We start from the raw sequence: 13,785 nt of genomic DNA, 5'->3' as shown, positions 1-13,785 counted from the left end.
TGGTAATAGGTTAACACACTGATTAATTTATTTTGTCATTATATTGGTCTTTTATTCATATATCCCTTAAAAACAAAGCTTAAAAATAGTCAACTGTATGGAGGTGGAAGTGTCAGTGAGAAAAAATTGTACAAGGGAACTGTTGTAGAAAATTCAGGCTTTATTCACAAGCCTGTCTCCACCCTCATTTCAACAAAGGTCGGCCTGACTTTATCTCTGACAGTCAGACTTTACCTCTTTCACAAGTGTCTGAGTTAAAAAACATGGATGGATTATCAGCCCAACTTGGAGTTTCCTGGCTCTGTATTTTTGTATCATAGCCTTAAGGTGTCCCACATTTAAGCCCAACCAGTTAATAAACCCTAACATCACCTGGGAGCCTCAAAATGGAACCATTTTATTAATTACTTTAACTTCACTATTCTCTATATGATAGGAAACATCAGCAGAAACCATGTATATCATAGAAAACTGATAACCTTAGAGGAGCTGTCTGAGCAAATAGGAACTTCACTGTCCAACTATCTCACACATTCCTCTACAAATGATGCTGCATTAGCACTCGCAAGAAAAGTTGTTTATTAGCAAAGGAAGAAGGCAGCACCACAATTCACCCAATAATGTTAAATAAAACAACTGGGGACCATTTGGGAAAATGTTGGAAGATACCGTGATGACGTCAAAGTCAGCTGTAATGCTGGCGCTCTTCACTTCAGTGGCAAACAAGTCCTGAGAAGCAGTAAATAATATGAGGCAGAAGCAGCAGTTACCAAGGCATTGTTCTCAAGCACGACACATTTTAGCAATCCTAGCAGAAGAAAGCAGCAAACAGGCAACCACGGTATTTCTAAACTACCTGACTATCCTGTGTCCTGCCTTTTTTTTTTTTTTTTTAATACAACTACTTCATTAAGGGTTCAACTCACTGCTGTGGAGATGGAGAGCACATGAGTACTTAAGTCTTAAGAATAGGGTGGGATTTAAGTATAGCGCAGTCTTGTTTGGGCCCCCTGCATGTGGGTGAATTTTTGTGCTGAATGGATTTGCACATAAGATTCTTCCAGAATGTCTTTGAGGTAATACATGACTGAATCATGAATGATGTATCAGCTGTTTCAATATAAACCGTGGTTTTGCTCTTTGTTGCAGGTGCAAATACTAAGCAATAGAGTGAAATTTTTCAATGCAAATTTTTGGCAAAAAATACAGATTCAGCAACACAAACATTTGGCAGAGTCATGTAAATTTCAGCAAATTGTGTTAGCCCCCCCAAAAAACAAAAATTAAAAAAACCCAACACTTAAAAAAATTCTGAAAACAATTCAAATGCTTTATTTCAACATTTTGATTTTTTGATTCAAAATTACTTTTCATTTAGAAAATTTCTTTAGCTTTATCTAAATGATTTTAAATGTTCAAAATCAAAACACAATGTTTTCTGTGCAACCCAAAATTATTTTTTGATTTGCTGAAAATTTTTAATAAATTTGTGAGTCAGCCCAAAATGATTTTTTCCACCAATTTTTCAGAATTGCCAGCAAACTGAAAAATCCATTATTTGCCCACCTCTACTGAGCAGGATTTAGGCAAAAAAACCAACAACAAAAACCCCTCATTTAAGGTGCTTTTGAATATGCAAAATTTGAAAACACTTATTTTTCAAAAGAGAAACTGCAAGGGTGTTGGTACATGTGAATTTTTCACACTTTTTTTTTTTTCAGATTGTCACCCTGGGCAATATATGTGGATTACATGATTCACCATGGCTCCATGTACCTCATGTGTGAAACCCATCTCTTTATTAAACAACTAAATTAAATAATAACAATTATTGTAAATAACATTAAACATTTAACTAATATTAACTACTATTTATTCCTCTTAATTTGCCCTTGAAAAATGGCTAGTATAAATACACATGTACTCAGACAGTGGAAAGAGTCTCTCAGGTTTATAGACAGAAGACAGCCAAGCAACGGAAGCAAAATAAAGTAATAAAGAAAGAAACAAACCCTTCTCTCAAACAATATGCTTATGACAGCCTGACTTTCTCTCTTTCATAAGAGTGGGAGAATGGGAAAATGGATTATCATCTTTATCTTGGAGTTCCTTTGCTCTGTATATTTGTGTCATAGACTCAGTGTTTTTGAACTGTATAATTTTTTTATTGAAAATGGAAACGTATCAGTTTCATCATGTTACAATTTCGCCATCTTGTGGGTAGTAGTCAAAAGTGTTGATTTAGTTCCTATATAAACAGGCTTGGCAGAATTCAATTTTAATTTTTTTATAATTTCAATGGGTAATATGTTTATTTTAAGCATTTTTAAATTTGTAACAATTTACATTTTCATCATTGCTCACATTATGGGTATGAAGCATTTTTTAAATTTTTTATTGATTTAAATTTTCACAATTGTGGAAAATTATAAGGGTGGTCAGACAACTCAGACAACACAGCTACAGAGTTGCAACAAACTTCTGAGTTTGTACCAAAACAAACTCAAGACAGTGGATTTTTTCACAATACTTTCCAATTTACTATTTCAAGCACCTGAACTATTTGGCCAGGAAATGCTGTGCCAACTTTTAATATTGCTATATTGGAGCAGGAAAAACTCTCTCGATCAGTTTAATCATCTGAGCTTCTTTACTGAGATACACATTTTTAAAATTCTTGCCAATAAGCACTGCCAGGAGTTTGAAGCCTGAGATTCTATTCCGCACTGATTAGGCCTCAACTGGAATATTGTGTCCAGTTCTGCGTGCCACATTTCAGGAAGGATGTGGACAAACTGGAGAAAGTACAGAGAAGAGCAACAAAAACGGTTAAAGGTCTAGAAAACATGACCGATGAGGGAAGATTGAAAAAAAACTGAGTTTGGTTAGTCTGGAGAAGAGAAGACTGTGAGGGGATAAGATAACAGTTTTCAAATACAGTAACTCCTCACTTTACGTTGTAGTTATGTTCCTGAAAAATGCAACTTTAAGTGAAACAATGTTAAACGAATCCAATTTTCCCATAACATTTAATGTAAATGCAGGGGGTTAGGTTCCAAGGAAATTTTTTGGGGCAGACAAAAAGGCATTACATACTGTACAGTACTATACTGTACTGTGGTTAGGAGGTGCCCCTGGCTTACCCCACACAGGCACAGTCCTAGTCCTCTGCAGACAATGATGCAGGCAAGGACACTAGGAAGCACCTTGCGCAGCAGCAGCTTCCCCCCAGAAGAACAGGTGCTGACTTTCCTGGGGAATGCTCCAGGCCAGCCTCTTCCCGTCCCCGTTCCACTCCAGGCCCACCTCTTCCCACTCCCACTCCTCCCCAGAACACGCCATGTCCCCACTCCTCCCCCTTCCCTCCCAGAGCTTCCCTGCCGCCAAACAGCTGTTTGATGGCGCTTAGGACTTTCTGGGGGAAAGGGGGAGGAGCAGAGACGTGGCGCTTCCCTGTTCCCTCCCTTCCTCCCTCCCAGAAAGTCCTAAGTGCACTGGGAGGGCGGGGGAGGAAACAGAGAAGAGGAACTTGTGCAATGCTCCCTTGTAAAGTCGCTGCTCTTCCACAGAATCCTACAAGCAGTGAACAGAGCAGGCAGCCAAACGACGTTATAATGGAGCATTGCACAACTTTAAACAAGCATGTTCCCTAATGGAGCAGCGATGTAACTTGGAAACAACATTAAGTGAGGAGTTACTGTACATAAAAGGTTGTTACAAGGAGGAGTGAGAAAATTGTTCTTGCTAACCTCTGAGGATAGGACAAGAAGCAATGGGCTTAAATTGCAGCAAGGGAGGTTTAGGCTGGACATTAGGAAAAACTTCCTAACTGTCAGGGTGCTTAAGAACTGGAATAAATTGCCTAGGGAGGTTGTGGATTCTCCATCATTGGAGATTTTTAAGAGAAGGTCAAACAAACACCTGTCAGGGATAGTCTAGATCAGGGGTCGGCAACCTTTCAAAGTGGTGTGCCGAGTCTTCATTTAGTCACTCTGATTTAAGGTTTCACGGGCCGGTAATACATTTGAACGTTTTTAGAAGGTCTCTTTCTACAAGTCTATAATATAGAACTAAACTATTGTTGTATGTAAAGTAAAGAAGGTTTTTAAAATGTTTAAGAAGCTTCATTTAAAATTAAATTAAAATGCAGAGCCCCCCGGACCGGTGGCCAAGACCCGGGCAGTGTGAGTGACACTGAAAATCAGCTTGCATGCCGCCTTTGGCACGCGTGCCATAGGTTGCCTACCCCTGGTCTAGATAATACTTAGTCCTGCCTTGAGTGCGGAGGACTGGACTAGATAGCTTCTTGAGGTCCCTTCCAGTCCTATGATTCTATGATTCAGCAGTCTTTTGGCTAAGGTTATAAAATTCCACAGGAATCATCATATCATATCAGACCCGTGGTCCACCTTGATCAGTATCCCATCACTGAGAGTGGCTGATACCAGAGGAAGGTGCAAGAAACACCATCATGAGATACATTTCCCATAGGGGAAGCTTCTTTCTAATCCCAATCAGTTAGTTGTTGTCTTATATCCTGAAGCATGAGGAATCCCACTCTTAACTCTCAACCTCTGACTATTTAATTTCTTTAACATACTCTTGTGATGGAGTTCAACAAAGGTTTTTGACAATCAAAGTAAATTTGGTCAGTCCGTTTTCCTTTGTCCATTATTTTACTGATATGTTCCCAGAAGATATCAGAGAGGCATGAATTTCTGATGATGTTCAATCAGCTGTTTTATTAATCTTTCTCTCTGGCTAGTTTTTCAAGAGAGCTGAGTTTCTACTTAGTCACTTCAGTGAAGTGACCAGGTTCTCAAAAGCAGTCACCAACCAGCAGCTCCCTTTGTTTTAATTTAGTTTGAAAAATCTGGCCCTTATTTATAATTTCAACTAATTTACTGGAAGCCAAAGTATGATTCACTCGTCTGTAATTACCTGTCACCCCTTTTAAAAAACATCTGTTACTCTCCAGTCTTCTGATATAGATGCTGATTTTAATGAAATCACCTTTTTATATTTTCATTAGGGTTAATACAGCACGTGAGCACAGTCCACATATATACAGAGCATACACACACAAGTATGTGACACATGTGTGCAAAGCATTACATCCTAATATGGCGATAGCAATGCAAGCATTTTTACAAAAGAGCTTTTAATCATTCAGTCTGATCCCATCCTCGACCATGGGGGGGAAAAAAGCACATAAATGACACAAAAAAGGCCTATCCAACCTTGCAATTCTCTTTGGAGTTGAGAAAGAAGGAAAAGTCAACAAAAACAAAATCTGTGATTGCCATGGTGGCTTTCTGGAGTTTTTAGGAGATTAGAGGGGGAGAGGTAGAGAAAGGGGATATGTAACGGAATCATATCACCTCAGTGTGACTCAGGATGCTATGATCATCCTATTCTAAGCTTTTGCTGAGGAAAAAAATAATATGATTCAGGATTCAAGCTTGTCCTGAGCTTTACTTGGATAATCTGCTTCATTTACATGCTGGATGAAACATCCAGAACTCTATAATAATGTAGATACGCCAACTACTCAATATCCTCTAGCCATCTACACACCCATCATCATAATTTTAAGACATCATTACTGACTCCTCTCCTCTTCCCACATAAAAGAGACTTCTTTTCTAAAACTGTTCTTCATAGACACAATATACACTTACATGTGTAGGAGGTGATGGTGATGGTGGTGGAGGAGGAGAGACAGAAAACCTGGGGGTGGCAGTTGTGCTCTCTTTCTCCTCTTTACCATCAAGTTCAGGTTGGATCAAGACAGAAGCAGGGGTAGCTTCATCTTCTTCTTCAGGAAGTCTGGTCTCGGGTTCTAGAGTGTGACACTGGCCTATATCTGCATTTTTGAAGGACACAGGCTGAGCAAAGTCCATGGGGCTATGGAGATACAATGAAATCAATAGCTCTCATCAATTCCTCTGCCTCTCTCTGTCACTAAAGAAGCTATGGTACTGCTCTGAGTTCACACTTTTCCAAGCACTGAGTCTGTTGCTTTAAAGTGTTATCAAAGTGATTTGTTTTGCAGAAGTTCCATTTCATTCACCATTCCCTTTTTTCTGTCCATCTGTTCCCTCCAGATCATTAACCTAGTGGAGCAGAACATTTCCTATGGTTAAAGCTCCATGCTAAGCATACTAATTCCCATAATCTGACAGCCCAGGATCTCACCCTTATTTAAAAACAATGGCACAGAGTTCCATAAGAATGGCCTATAACACCAAAGCATTACTAGGGTAAGCTGTTGTGGTCTGGAATGTGGCTGTAGAACACTGTGGTGTTTTTTGTGGGCAGGCACTAGTTCTTGCACCCAGAAGAAGACTGACCTCAATAAATCAGACCTATATCCTGTCAAGTGCATACCGTATATTGATATATCAAAAAGAACAATGGCATATAAAGCAGTTTTTAGGTACCCTTTTGTGTAAGTTTAGCTTTTGACAGCAACTTTTCTCTTGGCAGCTGAGGTGCTTATCGCTTCAGTAACCAAAATATTTGTGAGCACTAGTAAGACCTACTTACATGGCATTGATTACAAGATTCCATATGCAACCCTCAAAAGGGGGTATGTTCCTGATAGGCGCAGCATGAAAGTGAGGCGGGGTCCCTCCCACAAAGAGCTTTTTAACAGTTATAGACTGATCAGTAGGTAGCCTCTGAGTCTGGCTTCTGTCTTCATCTACTTGAACAGTAAACATCCTGTGAAAAGATTAAAAGCAAATGAATAAAAAAGGATTTACCATGGCTATTGCTTGCATTAAAATCATCATTTTGCAGGCACCATTTACTGCTGCACCCGCTATAAAACTGGGTGAACCCAAATTGCATGATTAGCAACACCACATTAAGCAAATATTAGCTACTAACAGGTTCACAGCCACTACTATGCTTCCTTCATTAATTCTCCAGCAGGGCTTGGCAACACCAGACAGTGGAGCTGCAGTAATAGTAGCTTCTGGTTGAATTGAAAATAGTAGTCTGAAGCATGACAGCACTGACATGGTAAAAGTCAAGCCTGCTGTACGTGACATTATGTATAATCATATAGGGCTCAGTGGGATATAACAGCATGGGGTCACATTTTGTTGGCTCTTTATTTTCTGGTTTGTACTAGTTATTTTCTTGCTAGGGGACAAACAATGCTCTGGAGTGCTCTGATTGCAGGAATCAACAGTAGATACATACTGTACATTTTAAAATATATATTGTTAGTCTGTTTTGTGGGAAGGGGGTAAGGGAGAAAGCTATGTAGATTGTTCACTGTAATTATGCAAACATATGGTCCAAATATAAGAGAAGAGGTCACACAAAGACAATGCTACAGAGCAGTGAGATAGAGGCATACACCCATGTATGTCAGTGTAAAATTACTGAAAGATTTTTATCACGTTTATAACAAGGCTAGAGAAATCTAGCTTGTTAGGAACCTGTATGTTGAAAAGAAGGAAACAGGTACTAATACAGAGAATGTAGATGTAGAGAGACAATGAGTTATTTTGATGGGTAACAAACATAACATAATAAGGCATAACAATAACAGGGTCAGCAATCTATCTGTTGCTGTCTTTGGGACAATCTGAAGATGAGTGATGAAATGAGCAAAGGCTATAGCGATTTAGCAAGTCTAACTCAATGTGAACTCAGTGCCAAAAGGTGAATCAGAACTTCAGTATGTTTGAAGCTGCAAGTGGAACTCTATTTGAAATAATTTCTTTACATTGCTATACTGGATTTAATAGACATTAGCCATGAGAGAGTAAGGACAACAAAAATAGAGAGAAATCTGGAAGACTCTGGTGCAGGTTATCAAGTGTGCTGTTACTTTAGAGATGCTGAGTCAATTCTCTATTTCAGGATCACAAGAAGTTAAATATTAGGGCCTAAATATTTATACATTGGTGCCTAGAGTTAGGCAACTAAATCCATGTTTAGGTGCCTAAATAATCAGTCTCATTTGTTCAGAAGAAGTGAGCACCCACAGCACACTCAAAGAGTCGGTTTCTGGCAAGTTACTTCATTTTCTCAACTATAGATTCATATAACAAAGAAAATTCAATCCTCCCTCCTCACTCTCCCCTCACCAAATAATACAAATCTTGTAAATTACAGAATATAAATGAATTAAAAAATCATTCCCCGGGGGAGGCCAATTTTCAAAGTTAAGACACCCAAGTACATGTTATTTGGATGCTCATATGAAGAAATAGGCACTCAAATGTATGCACACAAATTAAAAATTAGGCTTACTGTGTGCAAAACATCCAACCCCTTCACAGTTACAGGTAGCATCATTTTGATCAAAAGACATAAGTTGTACAGTATGTCTTTCTTAGATTCCATTCTATTGCAGGAATTGCTTATACTGTATATTGTTGCTTATTGACACCTTCAGCCAAGTACTTTATCTCATCTTCAGATTACCATAGAAAACATTTACATGTTTTGCAACAGAATACTACCATACAGTGCATTGGTCCTGAACACTATCCTATAATTATCCTGGAATGGAAAGCAATTAGTTTATAATTATATGGACAATTAGCTACTTGAAGAGTTTTCAAATGATGTTCCCCATATTTAAGCCTGAGCTGATGACAAGCAGATAAAGGGGTTAGGTTTAATAATTTATATCTTTTCATTTCCAATCCAGCCTGTGTTACATAAAGTGCACAGTCTTCATTTAATTTGTTTTGTGACAGAGCTACAGAGAAAATTTTGAAGGCTTGATTCTAATATGCATCTCTCATCACTGGATGGCGTTGTAGAGCAGTTATGTATTGATTTAACATAATAGATTATTACCTTTGTTATAAGCAGTTTTATTTGGTTATTCAAGTTAAAAGAGTTTACCTTTATGTTTAAAAATTTGTATTATCATCATCACATAACATTAGTCTGTCAAGAGAGCATGATGTTTTTTGTTTTTTTTTTAATAGAAGAAAAAATCTCTGCCCCAAGGAATTGACCATCTAACAAAAAACAAATGATAGGAAATGCTGGGACTGGGGAACAAAATTGCAGTAGGGGATTATTTACAATAAACAGGTGAAAGAGGCAGTGAATTTCTCCTAAGCAGAGATTATAGTGAAAGAAGGCAAAGCCAAGAGAAGTGAGTTTTAAGGTAGAGGAGAGGGAAAGCACCTGGTGACTAGATGGAAGAGGAGGTTCTTCTAGGCAGTTGGGAAAAAGACACAAAGTCATAAATGGAGTTTAGACTAGATGACCATAATAGTCTTAACTGTAGTTTTCACACTTTAGCTAGTCTAGGTGAATCATAGTGAGGTGCCTACGGTTCACCTAGATCAGTTAACATGTTCAATTACAACCTGCCCTGGATACACTGGAGTTTATAACATGCTAGCTATCACATGTTACTTACAACGTTTTATAAAAACATCTTTTCTCCTAGATTGCACAAGTCCACTGAATATTTGTACAGTACATTCCACAATTGGGCCTAGATCCTGACTGAAGACTTTGGGCAGTAACAGAATATAAATAATAGTAACTGCATAAATCCCTACACATCAAGATGACAATATGTTTATTGTCTCTAATGCGGGCATCCTTAATAAATGGTAATGTGCATCTCCTTAATAGCCTTTTGGGTGCATGTGTCTGAAAAAGTGGTAAGGGACGCTGAGCTAGTGAAGGGGTGAATAGAGTTGAAATATCTGCAATGGCTTAATTGTGATAAAGAAACATTAGTGTTAATCCACTACTATGTATCTTCATTTTCTTAACTCACTCAATTGGACACCACTGTAACCATATATATAAAAATTAGCATGTGGTATTTGAGAAAGGTTATCTGCCGCTGTTGCTGTTTTGAAAGCTGTCTTTCTCCGCAACTCTTGCAAAGATGACTTACTGTTCTGAAGCTCTATTCCTCATTCACATAAATTAGATTAATAAAATACATTTGCCAAGTACCAAAAGGTTAAATATAGCAATTTTGATTAATGAAAATCTTAAGAAGAGCTGCCTGATAACCTCACTAAAGCATGTAACCGTAGCCTATACAGTAATAAAATTAGCAGTCAGAAACTGCCTTATTTTTTCTGGTAAGGAAACCAATGCACATATTATACTCTTCTCCTTTCATAAAAAGGAATACTGATTTTAGTCATATGTTTATTATGGTGATTGAATTAACTATACTATGAGTTGTGTAGCACCCTAGAGTCCTTGTTTGTTACCCTTTGATTCTTTCTATCCGGATGGAGTGTGCTCTACCATCATGAAAATCGCCGGATTCAGGCTTGATGGTGATCCTGCGTGGATCTCGTATTCCAGTGGAGATATGCACTTCTAATCGACCTTTATTCAGGAACACTGCATAATAGGCCTGTAATGTGGAACAGTTATTAAAAGCTAAGCCATGTTCAGAAGGGAACTGCTTCTCTTACTTTTGCATTTGCCCAAGCTCTCCCTCAGTAAAGCATATCCCTTCTCCTTTGCTCCACCTATTGTTGCTGCTGGTAGGAAATACCCTCATTACAGGCACCTCAAGAACTGTGCCACTATCCTACTTAAGGCATAAAAACATAGTAACCAGCTGAGGCTGCACTTAGAATTCCAGCCATCGAGGACAGTGGATCAAATTCTGCCATCGTACACTAGTATGAATCAGGAGTAACTTTTTTGAAGCCAAAGGTGTTACTTTACATTTACAGTGGTATAAAAGAGAGCCTAATTTAATCAGGAATATACTCAAACCCTGGCATCTGATGTTGATAGCTAGAATGGTTGTTACACTCCTGGAGGGAGTTAAGATATAGTAATTTCAGCTTCGCTGTTACATTCAGATGGATTAAGATACATAAGCAACATCTTTCATGACATTTTGCAACAAGGAATGTATAAAGTGCCATTAAAAATATTTCCCCCCTTTTTATACCTATCTCATAGAACTGGAAGGGACCCCAAAAGGTCATCAAGTCCAGCCCCCTGCCTTCACTAGCAGGACCAAGTACTGATTTTGCCCCAGATCCCTAAGCGGTCCCCTCAAGGATTGAACTCACAATGCTGGGTTTAGCAAGCCAATGCTCAAACCACTGAGCTATCCGTCCCCCCCACATACAGAGGGAGAAGAAAAGAGAATCTCAGCTCCAAAGCATCCCTGTTCTTTGTTATTACAAAGCCTGATCTTAAACCTTCCATGCACAGAATTACCATGGATCTCAATAGGAGTTCTGTGTATGGAGGGCTTGCAGGATGATGGCCATAGTTACTCCAGTGACCAGTAACACGTTGTGGCAGATTTCCAGGATCCGTCCCACAGTCACTCGAGCAACCAATGTCATGTTCATGTCTGTGTCCTGAAGAGCTTGGAAGTTGTGGAAGTAGCTCCCACCCTACAATTAATATAATGTATGTTTCTTTATGGATCAGCCATTTAAATGTGTTGACTCTGGAGTATGTTCTTTCAAGCCACCAAGTGTTCTGTTCCAATACATCCTTGTAGGTATGGGGGAGAGCAGTGGAAAATCAATTACCAAATGTACTGTGCAAGGAAAATAGCAAAGCATTTTGTTTCACTATTTCAATAATCTCAAACAACTTCTGTAGTTTTGCTAATTAGTCACTAGGGTAATGTAGAAACTGTGCTTTCTTGGTGTTAATCCAAGGTCTCCAAGGTGTTTAAACTAGCCTAGTATTTTGGGGAGGAAGGGGAAATTGGGGTGTCATTTAAGCTGCACTTTGTTTTAAAAACAAACAAACCCCAGTATTCTACAATAACAGCCCCAAACACTAGTAACATTCAAGAGGCATTTAAGTCAATGGGAGGTGTGATTCACAAGGAAAGTAGAATAGGACCCACAGGAAGCTGGGGTTTTGGAAAATTACGGTAGAAACTGCAGTAATTATTTAATTAAATCCAGCATGTAAGCATTGTCTGAGTAGTCCTGAGGAGAACCAAAGAACAATATTCTCTGTCACTCAGGTCTGATAAAAAAATGAAAGCAAATATAGGACACAAAAATAAATTTGGTATTTAGGCTAAAAAGTGGGTTCTATTGTAGCAGTCACTTAGAGAAATCCAGAACTGATCTGAAAATACTGTCAAATCATTATACCAAAGAAAAACAACTCAGTGCAATATTAGTGCTTTGTGTTACCCAACCCAAAAAATGAAAACACGAATTGACAGAATTCTGAGGACTTAAAACCCCTCAAATCCTCAATAAAGCCAATGTTCAATGCAAAAGTAAATTGTGAACCCCCGTTTTATTTCTCCTTCAAACAAACAAAAGCTTTGGAAAGAAAACCTCATTCAGCAGCACTGGACTTCTACTTCATCATAAATATATCATGGCAATGCAGTGGCTAGGTACAACAAGCTGTGTGAAAACAGCTCAGCAGAAGTTATGAGTTTTCCATATCTTCTACTGTATTGTTCTTTACCTGCCCAGTCTGTCTGCGTTTTCTCCTCGGGGGTATAGGTGTCCCCGCTGTGCCAAATAAGATGACCCCAGACTCATTCTTGGTGCTAAAAGACAGGTTGATTTCTGTACCCATGTCAAATGAGACTGGCTGCAGTTCCATAAAACCTGGTTTGGGGAAGCTAACTGTGTAAAGGTTCTGTGGAAAGAGAGAGAGAAGGTGAATTGGTATGACACAAAACAAAGTACGAACCCCCCCATAAAGTTATATTTACTAACGCATAGTACTGAGATAGACTATAATATTTGGCAATTTACATTTTCCAAGTGTTGCACAAGCATTAATCAATCTGTACCATCAATCATTATTAGAACATTTCTGGAATACTAAATTTCAGAGGGAATGAATGGTTTACGTAATTGCAGCCCTATTTCAGAATATCCAGTTGATTTAAAAGTAACCACTTACTGTTATTTTATCTGACTGTTTTTCCTTTTCCTGTTTTTCTTTCACTTTTAAATCGATCCAGTAAAGAACAATAACCAATATGAACATGCACTGGATTCTATTATTTGTAAAATTTGACCCAGAATATACTTTCAATTAATTATTCATCATTGCTTCATCATCTGCTAAGCACTATTGCTTCACTGATGAGACAAACTCATAAATGGAGCACGTACTGCCCATGGCCCAACTGCTTTGCATGCTGTCAGATAGTAGCACAATTTAAAGACATGCAGTATGTCATCAAATAATAAATCAATGCATTTTATATTAGGTTTTCTGTAACTGCTGCCAATTTGTGCGTCATTCCAACTGAGGAGGAGAGAATATTTCTTAGAAACACTGACTTTCTAAAATAACTTACCATTTTGTCAGTAGAGTGGAGTTGCCCTCAGACAGAGACGTAGTAGATTGTGCCAGATGAGAGAGGCAGACAGACATCTGCAATATTTTTCTTTGAAATTCCAGGGCATTTAACTAGCTGAGTGTTATTTCAAGCCTCATATTTTCCTTTCATTTATTATCCTATCCCATTCCTTTATTTAGTATCGTCCTTTTATTGTAAAATTTACAATAAAACCCCAAATTTGTGAGATTCAAAAGAGTTTGTGTAATTCTGTTTGATTTTATTTTAACTTTGTCACACACCTCTGCTCTTTCTAGATCTGGCTTGGAGCAGAATTGGAAGCAACAAAATACCACAAGAAAGGCTGATGTTGTGGTATTTCTGGCCTGGTCAAAACTAGAATTACTGTTCTAGGGAGATTTCTAACTTGAGTTGGAGACCCAAGAGGTTTGGATGAAGTCGGACAAACTCTAAATTATTCAGAGTTATTGGATTCTTATCTGAACTGAACGTTCAGT

The 13,785-nt window shown here is 38.3% G+C and overlaps 1 protein-coding gene across 1 annotated transcript in view; it reads right to left on the bottom strand.

Annotated features, from left to right (window-relative positions):
• The window catches only part of LAMA2 (laminin subunit alpha 2), a 344,610-nt gene that overhangs the window by 17,129 nt on the left and 313,696 nt on the right, over positions 1–13,785 (bottom strand). Inside the window, exons 56-60 of the mRNA XM_065401428.1 lie at positions 12,436–12,612; positions 10,227–10,375; positions 6,550–6,726; positions 5,682–5,907; positions 670–729 (exon numbers count right to left, since the gene is read on the bottom strand). Coding sequence (XP_065257500.1) covers positions 670–729; positions 5,682–5,907; positions 6,550–6,726; positions 10,227–10,375; positions 12,436–12,612 — 789 coding nt within the window. The remainder of the gene's footprint in view (positions 1–669; positions 730–5,681; positions 5,908–6,549; positions 6,727–10,226; positions 10,376–12,435; positions 12,613–13,785) is intronic.

This window comes from Emys orbicularis, chromosome 3 (assembly GCF_028017835.1).
Source record: "Emys orbicularis isolate rEmyOrb1 chromosome 3, rEmyOrb1.hap1, whole genome shotgun sequence".
In the NCBI taxonomy this organism is placed as follows: domain Eukaryota; kingdom Metazoa; phylum Chordata; order Testudines; family Emydidae; genus Emys; species Emys orbicularis.
This window is presented reverse-complemented; position numbering and strand designations above follow the sequence as displayed.